Here is a 23,055-nt window from a genome sequence, read left to right as displayed (position 1 = left end):
TTGGCATCAATGAGATCATACTGTATATACTATACAGTACAGTATCATTCTTTTTTCATTTAACAGTGTATCTTGGATGTTGTTGGGATTTAGAACTCTTCCCATCCTGCCCTCCAAATTGGTTCAGAATTAATTGAAAATTAGGTGCAAGATGGAGATTGAAGTAACAGGTTTGTTGGAAAACACAGCTTAGTTGTGCAGCAAAAATGCAGAGGCTTTTCAGTATTTATATACCTGAATTACTAGTATATACTAGTCTTACATCGATCACCACCACAACGAAATAAGCACAGGCCAGCATTCCCTCTGTTTCCTCTCTAAACCCCACTGTGACAGTGGAAGGAAGGGGCTGGACTTCTGCTGGGTGGTCCATCTGAAAGGGGCGCAGAAGGGCTGGGCCCCTCTGATCAGTTCTTCATCCCTGGATCACCAGTGAGATCACAAACTCCTCCTTCCTGGGAAGGAGTGAGATAAGGGGCAGAGACTGCCAGGAGTGTTCTAGAAGGCAGGCCAGAGTGTCCCTTTATTTCAATAAATACAAGTCAATTCAAAGACAGTCAAGAGCAGTTTTCTTAATAATTGAAAAGCAATGTATGCACATGGTTTTAAAAAAAATGTCGAAAAGGTATAAAACAAAAAAATGAAGGTTTCTGTCCCATTTCATTACCCCATTTCCCATCCCCACTACTACTACACACTTGACTCTCTAGAGGTAACTTTTACATTCTTATATTTGTTTCCCAGATGGTGATGATGATGGTGATATTGACATTTTTTTTTACCCCAAATAACAAGTGTATATCTGCATGTGCCTCTTGTTTTTTGTCACTCAGTATATCTTGGAGATATACTGTAGCGCATTTATAAAGTTTTTGCTTTGTTTTTTAATAAATGCATAGTTTTCTAATTCATGGATATATCATGATATGTTTCTATTGATACACATTTAAGTGTGTTCAACTTTTAGCTATGACCAGTAATGCTGAAATAAAATTTTCACGGCCAGTTTTAATAGTTAAGAGAAAAAGCACACTTCTCTCCTATTTTGGGACAGTAGATTGGTAGGCTTTGGGGATATTGTTAAACTTAAGAGTTAGTGTAGTTTTGATTTTTAAAACAGAATTTTGTCTTTGTAAAGCCTTTAGGTTGTCCCCTCTTTGCTAAGGTAATAAAACCTCTAAATTCTGAATCTTATACATTATATAGTTAACTTTGAACTTTGGATTAAAGTGAGTGAGGTTACTATAGTAATTTCACATTTACATATTTAATTTGAATGTGACAATTTAATCACAGTAAGTTAAAATTAAGGGAAATGAAAGTGGACAATGTATTTAACTGCATGCCTCCTCTCTCGCCCAGTGGGCATAGTGGGTATGTCTGATGTTTGATGTATGACATGTTGGTGCAGTGCCTGGTACCTCGTAAGTGCCTGTCAATGTCAGTTAGTGTTAGTAATTTCTTAGAGTTGCCAATTTCATTAACATTTCTCCATCTGGTTATAGCATCACTTGTGATTACCATACCTATAATGAGTGTACTTTAAAAATGAAACAACATAAAATCTATACTGTTAATTACTGTAATGTCTGTTTGAATCTCTTGGCCCAGCAGTAGTCTGAGCAGTAGCTATAACAACTGTACGTGGAAGAGCCAAACTCTAAGTGCAAAAGAGGCTACCATCTTCCTGCTCTGTCTCCTCTACCACTTTTCCTTGGTGCTTTCAATCTTCCTCCCATCAAAAAACATAAAAGTCAGACAGACAGACAGACAGACAGACAGACAGAGTTAATGTTGGAGAAGTAGCCCAAAATACTGGGAATGAGGAAAAAAACCAGAGAGGACAAAAAATGATGAAGGAAGGGGATACCTGTCAGAATCAATATTATTTAGAGAGAAAGAGATTTTTTTTGCCTTAAATAGTGGGATAAAAATTGCTCATTTAGACACTAATAGTTTTAAGCAAGCAAGTAGTTCAACGATCTGTTCAAAAAACTGAAATAAAATATTAGGTACTGGTAAGGTGTCTAAAAATGCAATCTGTTTATCAACTCAAATTACTATATCTGTAACATTGTTAAGTCAAAAGTGAGGTTGAAATGGCTATCTAAAAAGTATTGAAGTGGCACAATGAACCATGTAAAATGTTATGTGAAAAAGGCTGTATGATACAACAAAGTCACTAAAATGAAAAATTAAACAGTGAGATTTTTATATTGAAACATGAATTTGCACTGTTTTGGAAATTCAGAAAAATTCTCTAATTTTATAGACCTTTTATTTGGAGATGACTAGAAATTGGGCACATAATTTTATGTGTTTTACAGGAAATGAATTCTAAACAGGACTTTTTTTATTTGAGGCTCACAAGTGAAAAGATTTTTTAAAAAAGAGAGAGACAGTGGAGTAACTACTTAGCATTTATTGAGAATAGCATGCTTAGTTAAACCATTATCATAACAACAAGCTGGGTAGTAGACACTAAAGGGCCTTAGGTTTGAGGCAGGTAAACTCAAGTTGCTCTTCAAAAATTATTTTCTGGGACCGAATATTAGGATAGATCTGTTGGAAAAGGTTGGCAGTATTTCTAATTGTTTAATGTGGGAAGAATGGCTATATTCATTCAATTCCTGCTTTATTTGAAATAAAGTTGGTTAATAGAAGAACTTATTTGTTGTCTTTGAACACTGAACCAAAAGGAATTAAACTTGAACTCAAATTATAACCCTTGGGTGAAAAATATAAACAATTTATATAGCCTTTCTAAGGATCATATAAATAGGAAAGCATGAAGAAAGAGCTTCTAATGCTGGGAGAGTTGGGAGGGTTTTCACTCACTCTTCATCTAATATAGAAATAGTTAGACTGAGCACCAGAATATCAATCAAGATAGTAATATTAAGGGGCTTGAATCATAGTTTGGGATTAGTAGTTGGGATTATTCTTCTCATCTTCCTCGTTTTTTTATTATTACAAAGAGGCTTTCTTCTTTCATATGTTTCTGCCAAACATTTCTTACCAGCTTTAAGGTAGCTCCCTAAAATCTTTTTATGCGTTTCCTTGGTGATTGTCAGAGAATGAAAATTTGTAGCTCTGATAATTTCAAATGAATTTCGGGGTTTCTTAAAGTTTGTTAGTAACTTGCTTTTATTTGAAATGTCAGCCTTAATATTTTGCCTCTGCCTGTAATGTCAGATTGTTTGTACTCAATTAGATACTTTAAAGGGTTAAAATAGCTCATTCTTTAAAGAAGATAAACATTCCATAGCATTCTTTATTTGTTTACTAAACTTTTTAAAGTTTAAAGACAGTTTAATTGAAGTAGATTGTGATGCAAGTTCTGATACAATAAAGTCTAAATTTAACTATACAAATAAATATAAATTTGTAAAACATTCACTTAGATTTAAGTATTTTTATTATAAAAAGACATCACAGAGTTATTTTTAGATGCAAACATTCTAGAATATGTTTTAAAACATCCTACCTGCCAAGAAACTTAAAGTCAAGTGCTTGTTTTAATGAGAAATGGAAAAAAGTCTGAAATTATGGTGTATAATCTATTCATAAGTGTTTTATTTCTCTGGAAATGTACTGTGTTTTTTGTTTGTTTGTTTTTAGCAGAATTTGATTTACACATGTTTTAGGAATATTCAACAAACATTGAGAGTTTGCTGTAGGACTCTCAGTACATGTATCTCATTATTACTACAGTAAGATACTTTATCAGCTGCTGTGTGTACACTGGTGACCCAAACCGGGACCCTGCAAACCAAGGTGTACCTTTGTACATGCACGCAAGATCCTTGAACATATGTGTTGCCCGGTACCTAGCACTGGGCAGGCACCCCATTCAGGCTGGAGTCTTGTTTTATAACAGAGTAGTGCTTTTGGCTGGTATTTTCTTGAAGCATATTATCCGGGTAACTTAGCACAATTGTGGAAGCCCAAGTATAAACTGGGATTTAGCTTCTAGTCCTGACCACAGGGTTGTGACTGTTAGTTACTGACATGCTCTCCCTGCCTTTCGAGTAGCTTTCTAGAAAGAGTTGTCCACATTCAGTAAGTTTACTCCCTCACCTCACATCCTTCCCCAGCCCACTGCAATTTAGCCTCCACCATCACCAACCCATTACTACTGGACTTCATTGCTGAGTGGCGTGGGCGCCTTCACTGCTTCCTGAGCTGACTTCGGTGTGCAGTTGACCACTCTCTTTTCCTATGGCTTCTAGACATTATCCTTTCCTAGGTTTTTCCCTGCCTAGGTTTTACCTTCTTTCCCACCCCTTGGCTTTCCACACTCCCCAGGGCTCTGTCCTTGGTTCTCTCTGCCTCTCAGCCTCTGCTCTTCAGGTTAATGGAGGTGGTCACAAGTGGTGGCGGAGACCTTGGGCTTTGCTGCTGAGAGCTGGGGTTTGACCTCTGACTTCACCTGCTGCTTTCCGTCCGTCATCTGATCTCTGTGGTTCGGGTTCTTCATTGTAAAAATGGGCATGCTAACAGATTCCTACATTGTAGGGTTATGAGGATCCACTGAGCATTGAGGTCCAGCCTGAGGACATGGTTATACCTCCATTATGTCACTTGGAACATATTTCTTTATATCCCCACCATCTGTCTACACACAATGTTTGGAACCTGTTGAATGGATGTATACCACAGTTCTCATTCTATATATATATTTCAGAGAGAAAGGGAGAGGGAGAGAGAGATAGAAACATCCACAGTGAGAGAGAATCATGAATCGGCTGCCTCCTACACGTCCCATACTGAGGATTGAGCCTGCAACTCGGGCATGTGCCCTTGACCAACATCGAAACCGGAACCCTTCAGTCCGCAGGCTGACGTTCTATCCACTGAGCCAAACCAACTAGGGCCACAGTTTTCATTCTTCAAATGACACACCAGAGACCCAGACTAGGTCAATGACTGACCGAGCCACATAGGTAGGTGAAGAGTGGGAGCTCATTCATTAACTGCGGATCATTCAAACCAGCACCTTTTGGCTCTTGTCCTCTTGGGTCACTGAGAGCCCAGGGTCTCTACCAGTGGGCCAGTGGAATGAGTAAGATTTGTGGTCCAGAATTGACATGTAGCACTTCTGACACCGTGACAAGTACTTGGATGCCTGAGTCTTAGTTTTTCCATCTGTCAAGTAGAGATAATTACCTCTGCCCTGCTGTCATTCAGCATTATTGACATAGTATATCTGCTAGCACTTGTGCCAAGACGTAGTATTTTAATTTACATATATAAAAGCCTAAGCGACCAAACAACCAAATGACTTGTCGACCAGTCACTTTGATGCGCACTGACCACCAGGGGGCAGACGCTCAACTCAGGAGCTGCTCCTTGGTGGTTAGTGCACTCCCTCAGCAAACCTCTCGTGGCTGGCCAACCTCCCGTGGTCCCTCCCCCTGGCCGGCCAACCTCCCGTGGTCCCTCCCCCTGGCCGGCCAACCTTCTGCAGTCCCTCCCCCTGGGCCAGCTAAACCTCCCGAAGCCCCTACCCCCTGCCGGCCGACCTCCTGTGGCCCCTCCTCCTAGCCAACCTCCCCCAGCCCTGTTGGGCCCTGGTTGCCAGCCAGGCCGAGGGACCCCACCCGTGCACGAATTTGTTCACCGGGCCTCTAGTTATCTTATAATTGTGACACCACCCGGGCATGAATTTGTACACCGGGCCTCTAGTTATCTTATAATTGTCTTATAATTTATAATGTTTAAGACAGTCTGCAATGAGACTGTCAGGGTTTGAATCCCACCTAACTCTCTTTGCCTTCATTTTTTCATTTGCATTGGCAATATTGATGGTTCTTTTTTTTATAAGCTTGTTATGAGGTTAAGAGTTTGAGTTAATACATGTAAGTGTTAACAATAGGACCTGGCTCACAGTAAGGTCTTATAAGTGTTCCATGTTGTTATTGTCTGTTATTACATTTAAATATGTTTTACAAAGTGAAGGGTATGCTTCTGAAAACCCTGAGTGAGAGGGCAAATTCTTTTTCAGGGGGCAGAAACAAACTAAACATTAATATGGAAATTTTTGCTCAAGATCATATCAGGCTTCTTCCCCAAAAATCCAAATCCTGTTTTTTTTTAAACCCAAACCCAGATGCCTCTTAAAGTTTAAGAATGTTGGGACTGCTACCCCTGTGTGTGTTTTGAATCAAGGTGACTGGTTGGCCTGGCCTTGCCGACTGAATTGCTTGCAAGAGATAGCAGTGCAGTTCCTTTTGAAAGAACACTGACATGCAGGAGGAGCTGAAAGCCTAGGTGATTTATATTATTAGTGCTTTGGGGGAGTAAATTGAAGTTGTGATAACTTCTATTTCTGGTGTGGTTGGGGGGGGAATATTAACTTATTTGTGTGACTATAATATTTTCTCAAAGAGAAACTAAAAACTTGTTTTTTTTCTATCTCATAGCAATTACAAATAACATTTAAACCATTTACAGTACCAGCCATGAAAACTTCTAGTTTGGCGGGGGTATTATTTTGGAAGTGTTGGGCTGTGGCATACCTTAATCTCGTGCCCTTTGACTCCTTGTTTTGTAGGAAGCCTGCGGTCTTGTAGTTCTTCGGACTGCTTCAGTAAAGTGATGCCGCCAAGGAAAAAGAGAAGACCTGCCTCTGGAGATGATTTATCTGCCAAGAAAAGTAGACATGACAGGTATGGAGCAGACAGTAGGTCAGAATTGATGACACTGGTATCATAAAGCACGATGCTGCCTCATCCATGTGGGTCTCTAAATGGACAAATGCCAACTGGAACATTGTTTTAGTTCTGCATGGCAAACTTTCAAGGTGTAGTTATTTCATGTCGCTTATTTTATGCGTGGGTTTATTAAAAAAACACATTAGGTAATTTTACTTCTTAGAAATTACAGTTTGATCTTAATCCACTGATCCACTAAAACTCGTGTTGACTTCCTTTCCTTTTACGGGCTTGCTGTGTGTGCCTGCAGAAGACCTCAGCATTGGTATGTGTTTCACTAAACACCACCACAGGAATCCCGTAATTGCCTTTGCAGGGGACCGGGGCTGAGTGGCCGGAAAGCGGCCTGCACTGACTGCTCTGAGCCTGCCGGGAGTATTGGCTGTCCTGAGGTTTATTCTCAGAAGAATGAGGATTTGTTAGAAACAGATTTGGTAGATAATTTTTTTCAACCACTTCTCTTTCAAACAAGTGAACTGTTAATTTTGGTAACTCCAAAGGTCTGTTAGACTTGTTTATTTTAGGCATCATTTTTCTCCTCTTTTTTTAAAACAGTGAACAAACATCAGTTTTAATCCTTTCTGCCTTTTTCATCTTCCTTTAGTCTAGCTCTGACTAAATCTATAAATCAAGGAGATTAGATGAGACTTTTCTGTTTCTTTTTTGCTGTGATATTTAATATGCTATACCTCAGTTGGAGGGATAGGGAGATGGATTCTGAAAATGTGAAAATAATGTCACTGTTCATATCCCAAATGAGTAGAAAATATTATCTAAAAGAAGGTTAGTAGTGAGTTAGAAGATAATCACCAACAATGTGTAGACCAATGCTTTTCAGCATTACTAAGCCAGGTTACTTTATACTTCTGAGTGGTGTAAATGTGATTATCAAGGCATTGCCAAATTCTAATAATCACATTGCATTTTGGGACTATCTATGGTGTTTATTTTTTCATCACGGCCTAATAAAATTTAGGGTGATAAAGCCATTTAAAAACTGCTAGTGGAATTGCAGAAAGGTTTGGGAGACTTATTGACAGCATTGCCATGGTCACCCAAGGGAGAGGGGGCTATAGCATTTTCTGAGTTTTATCCTTGTTATTTTTTTTTCATAACATTTTTTACATACTATAATGTTCATCCATTTTAAGTGTACAAATTCAGTGATTTTTACCAAATTGTTAGAGTTATGCAACCATCACTACAAACCAGTTTTAGAAGATTTCCATCACCTCAGTTAGATCCTCAGTGCCCATTCACACTCACTCCCTGTTTTCATTCCCCCATCCAGGCAATGATGAGTCTACTTTACAGCTCTACAGATTTGCCTTTTCTAGTCATTTTATATAAGTGGTCTTTTGTGTGTTGCTTCTTTCACTTAGCTTAATGTTTTTTGAGGTTCATCCATGTTATAGCATCTTTTTTAAAATTGTATTAGCTGAGTGGTATTCCATTACTCTTTTTTATGTAGAGTATATTTAAGCAATTCAAACATTGTCATATATAGAACTCTAGACTATTGACCAATTAAAGACTTTTGAGTTGAGAGAGGAATGTTCAGGACTAGGATAGGAGCATATCTATTTGAACTTTGGACAGTGTCCATCTTTGTTTCCAGGTATTATGGCTACCTTTTATTGAAGAAAACAAAACTGGTGGTATGCAGTTTAAATATCTTCCCACCCCATAACCATGTCTTTTTTTGGTATTGAAACTCAGAATCTCTAATCAGAGGTATATACATACATTCTGGTGAATGTGTGGGTCATGAATAAATGCTCATTTAAAAAGAATTATATGATTTTTACATACTATGTAAATGAAAATTATATTCATAAATATTTATATATACCTATTTAGGCAATTTATATATAAATGAAGGGTAAGAAAAGTTTATACTCATAATTTTTCATTCCAAATCACTATTTGTAAAGATACTGTCTCCTCTCCCCTCCCCAATTAGGGAATATTTCAGTCCTTAGCCCCAAGTCATTATGAAATAAGAACTTGCTGAAGGTCACAGGCTTAGAAGAGGAGGCTGCTGTGCTTTCGGGTTTGGTTTTCCAGCTTATGCTGGCTATTTCCACAATAGTAGGGAATGATGAGAGAATGGCAGAAGCCAGGGCTTCTCTAAACTTCTCCTGAGGTTTTTAAGGTTATCCTAATGAAGAAACCATTCAAGAGACTTTGTGTGATCAACTATACACCTTACTATTTTTTTTTTCCTGGAGGCTTGGTCATAGTTTGATGTTTCTTTTTATTTTCTTATGATCCCTCGAGGTCTCTAATATTGACAGGTTCTTTCTTACACTGTGCTCTTTGCCCAGCCTAACTCATGAAGCACAGAAGTCAGGAGAACCTAGTGTGAGACAGGAGTGAGTCGTAGCGTCATCAAACGTCTACAGTGTTAGACATTTCTTGCAGTATCTCACTATCTTTCTGTACTTAGTTCTGGTAGTGAGGTAAAAGGGGATCTATAAAATACCTGTTCTATTCAGTTCTTACTGATGATTTGTTAATCAGAGAAAAACCTGTGTTAAGTATTTACCACTTAATTTTGTACTGGGTGGGACTGTGTTTAAAACTGTAGCTATAAAAGCTTAAGCTTCTAAATTCAGGAAGTAAAATATTTAAAATATACTTGATGCCGAAACCGGTTTGGCTCAGTGGATAGAGCGTCGGCCTGCGGACTGAAAGGTCCCAGGTTCGATTCCGGTCAAGGGCATGTACCTTGGTTGCGGGCACATCCCCAGTGGGAGATGTGCAGGAGGCGGCTGATCGATGTTTCTCTCTCATTGATGTTTCTAACTCTCTATCTCTCTCCCTTCCTCTCTGTAAAAAATCAATAAAATATATTTTAAAATATACTTGAAATACTGAGTAAATAGATGTGTGGTTTGGGTAAGTGAATAAAATCTATCTGCTACTTAAAAAGAACTCAGAATCTTTACTTTAACTAACTTAAAACTGCCTTCTCAATTTCTAGCATGTATAGAAAATATGATTCAACCAGAATAAAGACTGAAGAAGAAGCTTTCTCAAGTAAGCGGTGCTTAGAGTGGTTCTATGAATATGCAGGTAGGTGATCACTTATATCATCTTAGACTGATCCTCCTGAAAGTAGAGACTACCATAGAGATTAGGAAATTGGAAATGTGTACTTTTTGAATTTGGGGTGTGTGTGTGTGTGTGTGTGTGTGTGTGTGTGTGTGTGTGTGTCCGTGTTTGAGGGAGGGAGAGAACATCATTGAAATAAATCATCAAATGTCCTATTTATAGCCAGCAGCTAAGCCAAAGAACTCAGAACACTAGAAGCGAACTGAAAAGATGAAATGCACTTGGGAGAAGTACTTTGGATTGCTAGGAAACCTATTCAGATGCTGGTAATGGGTGATTATTTGGTTTACACATTGAAGTTAAAATAAGCTTTGCTGCTTTGAACCATTATGCAATGCAACAGAATTTCTTATATTAAGTGTCTCTATTTTGAAAGATCTTTTGGCAGAAAATGTTTGTTTTGTCATTTAAATGTGTTAAATTCAGTCCCAGTTTTGCAACTTATTATAATTGGTTGGCTGGTGTAATACTGAAATCTAAGGTTTGGTGGTTTTTGTGGTTGTGTGTGGTGTAAAAGAGAGAAAGAAAAATTTTCAGACAAGTTTGAGCTGGAGGTTCTTTTTCTCATTCCTAGTTCTAACTTACTTCCTATCAACTTCACTATCCCAGCATCCTTCAAAGCAACGCTCCTGTCATCAGTCCACCCCGCCCCACCCCACCTCACAAATCCCTGCTGCCTACAGGATAAAAGAACTAGTTGTCTGCCAGCCCTTTGTCTGGGGTGCTTTTCTCCATTTTTCCCTCTGACAAGATGCTCTGTAACTATAAATCCCCCTAATTAGCCTGATAGCCCTTGTACTCCTCCAGGACATTGTTCACCACTAGTTCTGATACCATTTTATTGGGTATCAAAGTGAGGATTCCTCCTGTGGCCTGATCTTGCCACCCTCCCTCCCCCTACCCTTTTTTTGGTAAGAGCCTTGCCCCTTTTGGCCACAGAAATTGTTCCGGGGCTGACAGATAATTCAGGCCTGGCCAATCAGGCAAAATTTTCTGGGATTATCAGGAAGCTGAGAGAAGAATCTTTCTCTTCTGATGTGGACTTGAAAGGATGCGATCCTGATTCTTGTGGTTCATTGGAATTTCGTGAGCTACCCCAATGTCTTTATAGTGAATTCACCTTCGTTACTTGAACTAGTTTCAGCTAGATTTTGTTTGCAGGGCATAGACACTAGTACAAAAACTTACGTAATGTTAGACTTTATCTGTTTTCACATTTATGACAAAAGAACATGAATCTCTTGAAGACATTTGTCTTCCTAGTAAAAGTGTTTGAGCCCTGGGCTCAGTGGATAGAGTGGCAGCCCACACACCAAAGGGTCTCGGGTTCGATTCCTGGTCAAGGGCACATACCTGGCTTTGCAGATTTGATCCTGCACTGGTTGGGCTGTGTTCAGGAGGCAACCAATCGATGTGTCTCACATCTCTCTCTTCCCTTCCCCGTCCCCCTCCCTCCCTTCTACTCTCTGTAAAAATCAGTGGAAAAAATATCCTCTGTTGAGGATTTAAAAAAATAAAAAAGGCACTTTTCCAGGTGTTTGGTACACGGATGCTGAATGAATGAAGAATTTTCTGATATTTGTATCATTTTGATTATGAAGATCTTTTGCTTTCTTCTTGGCTCACAATTTGTTGTTATGAAATGTATTATAAAAAGGATATTTTAAACATAAAAAGAACACTTAATCCCACCATCATAGCACAGTTATTTTGATTTTTTTTGTGTGTCTTCCTTTACAAGTAAGCATAAATTTTTCCATAGTATAAGCCACACTTCTGTTTTCTTTAAAAAGAGAGCAAGCAGTCTACAATTTTCCTTCTTGTTTGCTTTTCTCTGGCCCAGAAAGATGACATTTGGGATAAAGCTTAAGCCACATTCTTTAGGTTCCCTGAGGTCCTGGTTGGTTGGTTACTGGAAGTCCCTTCTCAAAAGGAGTTTCTGGGGGTGTGGCTAGCTCTATTTTTACACCTGCCTCCTTTCCTTCTTCTGTATCTTATCAGTAGGGAAAGTGGTTTGAAATTGGGAATAATTAAAAGTTCAAGTGGTATCTTTTTCACTTTTAAAATCCCAACTACATGAGTGAAAACTATAGGTCAGTATTATTCAAGGATGACTTACAGGTTGTGCTGCAGAGTGAGTCTGTGGGAGCCCGTCTGTGAGGCCACAGCTCCCTGAAATGAGGAGGGCTTCACCACCGCTGGTGTGTGCACTTTCACTAGGAGCCAGCCAGCTGGTTTGGGCTGACTCCTGTACTTTAATCTGGAGAGGAGTGGAGGGGCAGCAGGGGCCTTGGTATGTAGTTGTTTCACATGGATGGACCTTCAGTTCTTTGCTGAGCTGTCCGTTTCACTCCTCACCTCGCTGACTGCTGTCCATGGCTTCTGCAGCCTGAGCCCTGCTCTCCAGCTCCTGCCTGGCCAGTTAACCCCAGCACGTTCTATGATGTGGACAAAATCACTTTAAAGTGGGAGGGTAAGTTGGGAGGACCACTTTTTTCTAGGTTACTGTGAGTATGTCTGCCTTCCAAATATATCTTCAGTATCTGTCACCTGGGCATTCCATAGCTTACTTTAGATACAATGGTTTTGTAAACCATCTTCCTCAAACCCCACTTCTAACCTACTTTGTGTTAGTCAGTGGCATATTTGTTAGAATGCGATTGCTCAATTCTACAAGGGAATTGATAAATTCAGTATAAATGTTACAATAATCCCAATGAACAATGTGATTACAGATAGACCTAAATAAGTTCATGAGAAAGATTAATGAGATGAAAGAAGAAGTTGTTTTAAATAGGATTATGGGTAGCTTTTTAATAATATTAATTGACAAGCTGTATTTTAGGTTTTTTAGGATAAAATAATTACTTTTGGCAAGTCATACCATTGCAAATCCTACTGTTGAAAACTTGTTGCTCTTTCAAAACACACAGGGAAAATGCATACAATTAATACGACAGTAGCATTGCATAAAATGTAGAAACAAGGAAGAGCATGGATAATTAACATTCCTGCACAGTGTACATCAGCAGACCTTTCTTTGAGGGCTTGCCATGTGCCAGGCTCGGAGGTGCAGTGAACAGAAGCACTGTGCTTATTTTCTAGTGTGACAAATGGACAAACTGAGAAGCATCATCTTTGTAATGAGTATTGACAGAGTGGGGAGGCAGTAACCAGGAGGGAGGGAGCAAGAGGTGGAGAGCAGCCTGGAGACTCCCAGGCCTGGTTGCACAGGCACGGGAAATGCAGGTGGCTGGCCAGGCTCAAGAATAGGTTACAGTGAAAGAGCTTTTATAAAATCAGCCAAAATGGAAGCCAAAGAGATTAAAAAGTAACTTTTTATATTCAGCTCTATGCAACCACCTTCCGTGAGTCCTATTGGTAAATAACAAAAAGGCATCTTTTCCTAAAAACAAAACCTCTTAGCAAAATAAAGACGGATGGCTTTTTCCTTGTGAGAATAATTATTCTTTAATCTTATAGCCTAAGTATTTTATAGTAGTAGAATGATGAACATACACACACACGTACACACACACACACACACACACATACACACATTACACACATTACATACAATGGAGTAATGGAAAATGTGTCTGTTAACAAGAACAAAGTAGATGCAGAGGTATTCTCACAAGGAAGATTATCAGACATACTTAATGAAAAAAGCAAGATGTAGAATTTATAGATATAGCATGAACCCATGTGTATAGATAAATTTAAAACTGCATTTTGTGTATTTGCACATACATGAATACATAACAGAAAGGTCTGGGAGAATACACCTAATTAATAAGGAAAAGGAGAAGGCAGGCTTTCTCTTTTTTACTGTATTTTACTCAGTCTTTCTCTATTTGAACATTTTACCACGTGAATGTATTAATGTCTTCTTGGTGTAACATATACGTGAATGTGTGCATGTGTGTATATGGGCTCTCAAACCTAAAGCTAGCAAGGTATCAAATGATAAAAATGCTAATTGGATTCACATTTGAATCAAGAATGAGATAAGAAATTTTATTTGCTATTGTTTTGTAAGTTATTACATAGTGTTGTTAGATAAGAGAAAGAAAGAAGGGGCATAAATATTGAAAAGGAGGAGACAAAAATGATCATTTGTTGGAGATGAAATTATTATTTTTTATTTATTTATTTATTTTTTATTGCTTAAAGTATTACAAAGGGTATTACATATGTGTCCATTTTTCCCCCCCGCCCTAGACAGTCCCCTAGCCTCCCCTATCCCCCGGTGTCTTATGTCCATTGGTTATGCTTATATGCATGCATACAAGTCCTTTGGTTGATCTCTTACCCCCCTACCTCCTGCACCCCCACCCTCCCTGGCCTTCCCGCTGCAGTTTGACAATCTGTTTGAGGCAGCTCTGCCTCTGTATCTATTATTGTTCAAAAGTTTATAATGGTCTCTATTATCCATGAATGAGTGAGATCATGTGGTATTTTTCCTTCATTGACTGGCTTATTTCACTTAGCATAATGCTCTCCAGTTCCATCCATGCCGTTGCAAATGGTAAGAGTTCCTTCCTTTTTAGAGCAGCATAGTATTCCATCGTGTAGATGTACCACAGTTTTCTAATCCATTCATCTACTGATGGGCACTTAGGCTGTTTCCAGATCTTAGCTATGGTGAATTGTGCTGCTATGAACATAGGGGTGCGGAGATGAAATTATTAAATTATTGTATACCTGGAAAGCCAAAGAGAATTGCCTGGACAAATTTAGAAAGAGCAAATAAATATGTATGTAGAAACTTGGTTTGGGAAGGGTACTTAAAGGGATTCTTTAATAAATGATTGTCTCTGGAGAGTATGGAGGGATTAGAGGGGAAACTTTTGCTTTTTAAATATTTTAATTTTTCGCTTTCACTTTTAAATGAGATTTTGTCTCGTGTTTATATGTTAATGTAGCAAAAAAGTAACTAAATTAAAAATTAAGTAAACTTTTATTTGATGCGATAACTTTTCCTCTAATAATCAAATTAAGAAAGTTGGGAATACATAGAAAAGTATGTAAAATAAAAGGAGAAAAATAATTACTAGAAAAAGGTCAGAGGGGGATAAGGCTCTGGAATTAGGGTAATCCTGAAGAGACTGCTGGGTAACCTCAGTGAAAGGAGAGAGCCTGAATAGGTCAGTGCAGGATAGGTCCAATTAAGACGTATTTCAAAGGAAAGATTTTGAATATTGATTGGATGCGGAAAGTGGGTAAGGGAAGAATCCAGGATGACTCCTAGGTTTCTATTTCTGGTGGTACCACCAGTTGAGACAGAATACAGGAGGATAAGCAGGCTTGGCATGGAGAGATGATGGGCTCAGTAAGGTGATAGTAGAAAATGTGAAATGCAGGAGGAGTAGTTTGGGGCCGAAGATGAGTTTAGTTGTGTTAGTTAAAGAGGAGGTGATGTAGACAACCCAAAAGTCGGGGAAAGTGTGGGCTAGAAAGAGGTCTGGGTAGTAGTACCTGAAACCTCAGATGTGGTTGAAATTTCCTAGGGAGAGTGTATAGAACGGATTAGGAGAGGTTTAAGGATGGAACTATGCATATCACATTTTATAAGTTGGGAGAAGCAAAGGACCCAACCCATAAAAGAGCCAAGGCGGAGAGGTGGCAAAACCAGATGACAGAGGGCACTTCCAGAAGTCGTGGGAGGAGACAAGTTTTGTGAAGCGAGAACCTCAAATGGTCAGGTATCACAGAAAAATTCAGTAACATAAAGATGGACTGTTACATCTATTACTTTTGACAATTAGGGGGTTGTTAGTGACTTTGCAGGTGACCTTATCTTTAGACATAAATTATGTCTATCATATGTCCATAGGTTGAGGGACATGGCAATGATTTGACTTAAATGATTGTGCAGAGTAGAATCCTTTAAAGATATGCCAGAATATTTTTCAATTTATACTTGATGATTTCTTTCTTCAGAAAGGAGTTCTAGTCCTTAATTGTTATTTGATTTTAGTTTACTTGGATAATAAATATTTTGACAATATAATCCTATCACAGTAGTAATAGTGCACATGGTTAGATTTAATTTATATAAGATTGCATTTCACCACAGGTACTGATGATGTTGTAGGTCCCGAAGGCATGGAGAAATTTTGTGAAGACATTGGTGTTGAACCAGAAAATGTAAGTCTAACTTATTAAGTCGAGTCAATCAGTTGATTGTTTTTCTTAAGTCTTTTGTCCCTTGACAAATAAAGCAACAATAAAAAAAAGTAATGGTGTGTTTTTATGAAGCAATCTAAGAAATAGGTTTCAATTCTAATTTGATTTGTAAGTGAAATTTTTTGTTGGTATGGTGTACAGTCATTTTTCTCTCATGTTTAATTTCTTGTATCTAAGAGGTACAGTAGTAAGGTCGTTAAACTAGATTTTTAAAGAGTGGTGTGTGCATGTGTATCTATAGTGACAGATCAACTTGGGGACCGGGCACAGCATGTGTCCCTTTGTTTCCCTCCCTATTTGCCTCAGCCTCACGTAGTTTATCTAGGACTTTGAATAAGGGTTTTGCGGAGGTTGTAATTATCAAGAATTTTTCACCGCTCTTTAACTTCCATTTTAATTTACCTCAAAAAGTGATTGTTTTTTGGTGTAAAGTCCCTAAGTACTTCACTTAAAAAGTTTAATTAGAATTTATTTTATATGCTTAATTACTTTTGCCTAATTCTTATCACCATGTTATTGTTGAATATTTTTTCCTGTTCCCACATCTACTCTCTTATACTAAAATGAAAAATTTTGCTCATACAAATGCCCTGGATCATTAACTGTGCAGTTGAATATTACATTAGCCTTTAATTTTAACAAATACGCCTTAGATCCTAAATGAATTTATGACCTGGGAGTGATCTCGAGATCATCCCCTTCATTCAGACTATTTGCAGGATATCTGGTGCCCATGCATATATGTCATACTCTTAAAGAAAACTAGGAATTGAGACTTAACATTTTTTTATTAAAACTTTTCTTTTTTCATCCTTACCATTTCTGTGCCTCTGTTCTCCTCCACATCCCCCTAATAACATTTTCAATATCCTAAAGAGCCTTTGAAATATTAACTTTATTACATGGATTTTTGTCTTGTATTTTAAAATTTAATGTGATCTAGTTCAGGTATCTAGATAAATTATTCAGCTTGGCGTAAAGGTTTAGGGACAACTGGGTCAGTAGTATTTTGCCTGATCTGGTCCATAGACACTCATAGATATAGAAAGTAACATTCCTAATGAGAGCTGCATCGAGGGGGCAAGGTGTTTTTTTGAACAGTATGAGTGAGCTGGGCTTGAGAGAGGCTACAGAGATTCCACCAGAGAACATCTGTCCACGTCTGATCAGAAGGATGGGCAGCAGGGCCAGCGGTGAGGAGGTTAGGAGGCTGAGGTCAGGCTGCTTGTATAAAAGGGATTGTGTGAGCACTTATACTGAGAGGTGGAAAGGCCTGTCGGTGTGAGGGAGTGCTGATGCTGGTTCTAACTGAAAAAGGGGGTCCTCAGCTCTCCAAAGTTCCTCACCTCCACATAGCAGTACTCAGTAAAAGAGAGCTGAGTAATGAGTCCTTTTGGGCCAGTAAAAGGACTCTTTCTGTAAAAATAGTCTTGAAATGTTGAATCATGTACATTGAAGACTCAAAGACCAAATTTAGAATATTTTAAACTATTTATTACTGTAGTTCAATTCTAAGATGCCACTCATAGAACTTATATAAGTTGTATCATTACTAAGAAAGAAAAAAATGTTGCCAAATAAACTCAGATATGCCATTAATTGGGGATACATTACAATTTCAGAAATGTTAACATTTGAAAAAGCAGCAAAAATAGTTTTTAAAAGACCATTTGCCTCAATGAGTAAGCACCTTAAAGTATTTAAAACTCTCACCTTGCCTGATATTTATAGCTTATAGAGTTGAAGCAGGTTGTAAAATTCAAGTCTACTTTCATTTACTAAGGTAACAGCAAGATCCTTTATTTAAGTAGTTAGCTTTCTTATTAGCCATTAAAAGAAAAGGTCTGTTTTGTGTAAAGAAATCCCCGTGGTGAACGTCTGCTTTGGCAGTTTAGACACATTTCATGTGCACTGTCTGTGTTCTTGTGTCTTCACCATTTTTTTAGACATGTTTATGTGGAATTTAAAAAATCTTTCCAATAGATGTTTGAATGTAGATATTGAGAACATACCAAGTTTGAATTTAAAAATGTGGGTTAGTTCAAGAGATGAGGAGAAAATCCTCTAATGTGTAAATATTTTGAAGAACATATAACTTCTTCTTTTGGGGAAATTCTTCTAAATATCCCATCGGTCTCTTAAGTTACCATTTTTAAACTATTTACCAATCCATTTTGTGACAATGTACATAATAATGTAAAAGCATTGACTTACTAATCAGTCCTCATAATCTACCTAGTAATCTAGATTTTTGAAATCTAAAATACCTAGTGACTTAAATTAATATGTACTGATTTAATTAATATTTGATGAAAGGAAATTTTAAACAGAAAAAGTACACTTAATCCTGCCATCATTCTACAGCTGTTTGATATGTTTATATGGTGCCTCACAGGAGAGACTGGGCCCTGCCGCTCCTCCTGGGCCCAGTCCAGGCATAGTGCTATTTATGTGGGCCATTGGGCTACTTTACAATAATTCCCCTAGTCTGCACATTGAATTTACAAACATTAATGTATTTGTGATACAACTCCACTGTATGTGTCTCAAGTGTGTATCTCACCACCCACCTTTTAATTTTTTAACTCTGTTCTGCACCTTTCTCTTTTCATTTAATAAATCTTAAAGATTGTTCCCTATTTGTACCCATAGGTCTACTTTGTCATAATGGGGGCATAGTATTCCTTCATGTGGAATGTATTTAGCAAAGAAGTATGCAATAACTAGTCCCTTATTTATAAATGTTTGTTTCCAATCTTCTGCTTCTACAAATAGTACTATGGTCAGCATTGTTGAATATACACGTTAATGTGTATGTGCAGGTGTATCTATAAGATAACTTTCCGTAGGTGGAATTGCTGAGTCAATTACCGGTTTTAGTTTTGATGCACTGCAAAATTGCCCTCTGGGAAGGTTAATCTCTTTACACTTTCACCAGCACGCATCATAAGAGTTTGTGTTTCTCCAAACCCTTGTCAGCAGACTGAATTATCAAACTTATAGATGATTGCCAATCTAGAAGTCATTTTTTAAGTTACTCTGTTCATATTTTAGTGACTAAACTACCATGAACAGAAGCATTTGGCGAGATGCTAATGTATTTAATTGCTGAGGTCTGTTGTTCTGATTTGATTGGGCTTTCTTTCTTTTTTAAACAGGTAGTTATGCTTGTCCTAGCTTGGAAATTGGATGCACAAAATATGGGTTATTTTACTCTACAGGAATGGTTAAAAGGAATGACTTCTCTACAGTAAGTCCTAAGACTGTACTGGGGTGTTACTACTCTCCCAAGCTGGCAGCCTCTTCCCTGGGATTTCAGGGAGCCTGGGTTGGGTGACTGGATGAAGGCCAGCTGACCTGGGCAGACTTCTACTGGGGCCATGTGTCATTTTTATATGATGAGGAGGGCTTTATGGTTGAATTTTAGAAATTAATGTTTATGTGAGTGTATATTATTTATTTTCATATTCTAGAGCAGCCCTACCCAGTAGGAAATAGACTAGCCTTTTCTCATATATGTGAACCATATAGGTAATTAAAAATTTTCAATAGCCACATTAAAAAAGTTTAAAAAGAAACAAGTAAAATTAATTTTAATATATTTTATTTAACCCAAATTATTATCATTCCAGCATGTAATAAATAGTTTAAAAATCAATGAACTATTTTGAATTAGCTGCATTTCAAGTGCTCAGTAGCCACATGTGTCTAGTGGCTACTGGATTGAACAGCCCAGGGGTAGAGCTTAAACAGCAAAGGCTTATTAGAATCTGGTTTATAGTTAGTGAGAAAAAATTGAGAAAAGTGTAACTTATAAGTGAAAATGTTTGATATCTTCTATTTTATATATTCTGTGTTAGCTTAGGGCAAAATTGGAACTTCATTACTCGAGTGATTAAAAAATAGTAATAATAAAGATTCTGTTTGTGTTACCTGGCCCAGAATAAGATAAAATTCAGTGGTTTTATGTGTTCCCTTTGTGCTTATGTGTATGTGTGTGGATGTATGTGTGTGTGTTTGCTGAGAGTTTCATTCAAGAAAACATAAATTGTTATTCTATGTTTGCATTGAAGGATACAGTTGAGGTGGATAACTAAACATTTCAAATGGCTGGAAGATATATAGCTGTGATCTAGAGTACTTGGAATAACTTCTCTTTTCCTTTTCACTTTTAAGTGGGAATAAGATTTCAATTTTTATTAGATTAAAATTGGAGTTGAAGTGGTTTTATTTAAATAATTTTGGAATTTTTGTCAACTTTTAGTATCATTGTCCATTTGTTATTGATAATAATGCTTATTTGTTTTGCACTTTAGTAGTTTATGAAGCCTTATCACTGTTTTCCCATGGCTATGGGGACAGATCAGGCTTGAGCCTTGTGCACTTTACAAATAAGGAAACTGAGGCTCAGAGGGAATACGTGATTTGTGAAGTAAGTGGCAGAGATGGGGAGAAAACCCAATACTTCTGATTCTGAAGTCACATTCTTCTTCTAACAGCTGTTGGCTGATGGCAAATGAGTTTTAGGTAAAAGCCAAATCACCTTTTTACAAATACACTTCCCTGTCAGCATGTTCTAGAATTTTAGGGTTAAGTCTCTGAAATCTCTAAAATTGTGTCGTCATGTTGGCAAACTACTTATGATTTTAAGCCTTCAACTCTTTCATTGTTTTCCTCGCTGCCTTTCTTCGTGGCTTTCTGAATAGAGTACGTGGTGGCTGCTCAATTGTCCTTTTTTTATTTTTTTAAAATATATTTTTATTGATTTCGGAGAGGAAAAGAGAGGGAGAGATAGAAACACCAATGATGACAGAGAATGATTGATCAGCTGCCTCCTGCACTGGGGTTCGAGCCCACAAACCGGACATGTGCCCTGACTGGGAGTCGAACTGTGACCTCCTGGTTCATAGGTCGATGCTCAACCACTGAGCCACTCCGGCCAGTTTCATTTCTTTTAAGAGAGTATAATATTTATTTTTTTATATAGCTTTAGATTCTTTTTTACATTTGCCTTTACAAAAGAATATTGCACGATGCCAGCCAGGCCTTGCCCATGTATTTTGAAGGCCTCACCACCTGGGAAGTAAAATATGCAGTTCCTGGAAGAGGCCTACGTGTATGTTGGGGGTGGGGAGCACTTCACAGGCTTTTTGTTGAGGACTCTACTTGGTGGCAGGTGGGTTCCTATAAAATGCAGGGTGTCGTTTCAAGCCTGCTTCTCTAACGGTGCTGAGGAATCTGCTTTCTTTTTGTGATATGAAACTCTTGAGACTGACTGGTTTTCTCATCAGTGAGGTGGAGATAATTACTCAGAATAATCTGTAAGGTTCTTTGTAGTTCAAAAATAGACCAATTTCATGTTTTAAGAACCCCTCTCCCTCCTCCTTCCAGCCTCGCTAGATATATTATTTGTTCAGCAAATATTTGAATGATAGTGATGTGCCAAGCACAGTATTCTAGGTTCTGGGGAAACAAAACCCATGAGCAAGACAAAGCCCATTCAGGGTTGGGACTTAGAAGCAATGTTCAGGCAAAAGTAATAAGGCTAGTTCTCTTTATGCTACTTGAATTAACTAAATAAGTTCTGTGTTTGTAAGGTGTGCACACTCAGTAAATAAAAAAACTCAAGCCAATCATTTTATGCTCTAAATGGAAACGTTTAGATTCAAACTGGATTTAAAGTATGTATACGATAAAATATATAGTCACATATATAGTGTATATGTGTGTGTGTGTGTGTGTGTGTGTGTGTGTATAGTGTCTATATACTAGTATAATTTGATATAAATGCGTTTTTAAAAAAATTGTTCCTGTACAGTGGAAGTGTGCTAGAAATAACTCATGGATTTTGGAACCAGATAGTTTTGAATCAGTTCTGCTCCTTCCTGGGTGTCTGCCTGGTAGCATTTCTAAAACCAGGAAAGTGAAGTGATGAAATGTGGCATACACTTGGGCACTCAGAAACTAGCCTTGACTCGTCTCCTTGACACTGTGTAGACAGAGTTGTGGGTGTGGCCTCTCTGGTTGGGAAGAAGTGTCCCCACGCTCCCTAGGCCATTCTCAGTCAGGGAAGACACATTTCTTGTTTTAATTGATGGTTTATTTATTTATTGCCTTGTTCCAACATGCATTAAGGCTACTGCTGATGAATTAAGCTTTATAGTACTGATTTTCAACCGGTGTGCCACAAGAATTTTGAAAACATGCAATATCTGACTATTAAGTCAGAGGAACTAACCTCTTTTCCCTTTGATTATCAAGTTTAAAAATGACAACAACCAACAACAATAGCTGCCCGTTGTGAATGAATCAAAATTATACCTAATTTTTTTGTCAGATTGGGAAAATAAGTAGTTTTTGGCGTGCCACAGAATTTTAGTCATTAGTTTACATGTGCTGTGAGATGCGAAAGGTTGAAAATTGCTGTTTTGTAAGGATGTTTAAGCTAAAAACGAAGTGTGTTAGCGTGGTAGCTAACTGCATAGAACTGATGGTAGGTAGGGAAAATATCTTTGGGTTGACTGAGTAAAGGGGTGAAGGCCTTTTCCACGAAATGGGGGCGAACTTCCTCTGACTTTATAACTTTTGAGGATTATTGTCTTGATTTATGTTTACTCCGAATGTGTTTGTGGCAGTGAAACTCAAGAAATGATCCCACTGTATGTGTATATTTTGTTTGGTAGCAGTGTGGCACTGTCACTCTGCAGCATCTGTGTCCTTATGCATGGTTCACAGGAAGGATTGAAGATATGGCTGCTTCCTGAAAAATCTCTGCTGGTTGCTTACTTTCTAAGCCTGTTTCTTCACAGGCCCTTTGTAAGAGCTGGCACTTCTGTTAATGATCTTGTTGAGTGGCCACTAGATGGCAACCTCTGGTTCAGACCTGGTGACTCAGTGGCCTGCTTCCCAAGTGGTTGTTGGTCCAGAGGGTCTGCCTGACACAGTCCTTTTTAAAGCAGATTAAATTCTTTGTTGACAATATCATCTCTAACCCAGGTAACCATCCTTTATAGATATATAAAATTGAAAT

At 38.0% G+C, this 23,055-nt stretch overlaps 1 protein-coding gene across 8 annotated transcripts in view; it reads left to right on the top strand.

The window, feature by feature from the left end:
• Positions 1-23,055, top strand: part of DCUN1D4 (defective in cullin neddylation 1 domain containing 4) — a 70,525-nt gene that overhangs the window by 26,133 nt on the left and 21,337 nt on the right. For 7 of the 8 annotated variants that reach the window (XM_059671516.1, XM_059671506.1, XM_059671500.1 and 4 more), the window contains 4 exons: positions 6,557-6,671; positions 9,703-9,794; positions 15,916-15,986; positions 19,184-19,275. In XM_059671516.1, coding sequence (XP_059527499.1) covers positions 6,557-6,671; positions 9,703-9,794; positions 15,916-15,986; positions 19,184-19,275 — 370 coding nt within the window. Of the gene's footprint in view, positions 1-6,556; positions 6,672-9,702; positions 9,795-14,545; positions 15,542-15,915; positions 15,987-19,183; positions 19,276-23,055 lie in introns of those variants that run through there. The other variant, XM_059671542.1, reaches the window with a different exon arrangement.

The sequence above is a fragment of the Myotis daubentonii genome, chromosome 1 (genome assembly GCF_963259705.1).
Source record: "Myotis daubentonii chromosome 1, mMyoDau2.1, whole genome shotgun sequence".
NCBI lineage: Eukaryota > Metazoa > Chordata > Mammalia > Chiroptera > Vespertilionidae > Myotis > Myotis daubentonii.
This window is presented reverse-complemented; position numbering and strand designations above follow the sequence as displayed.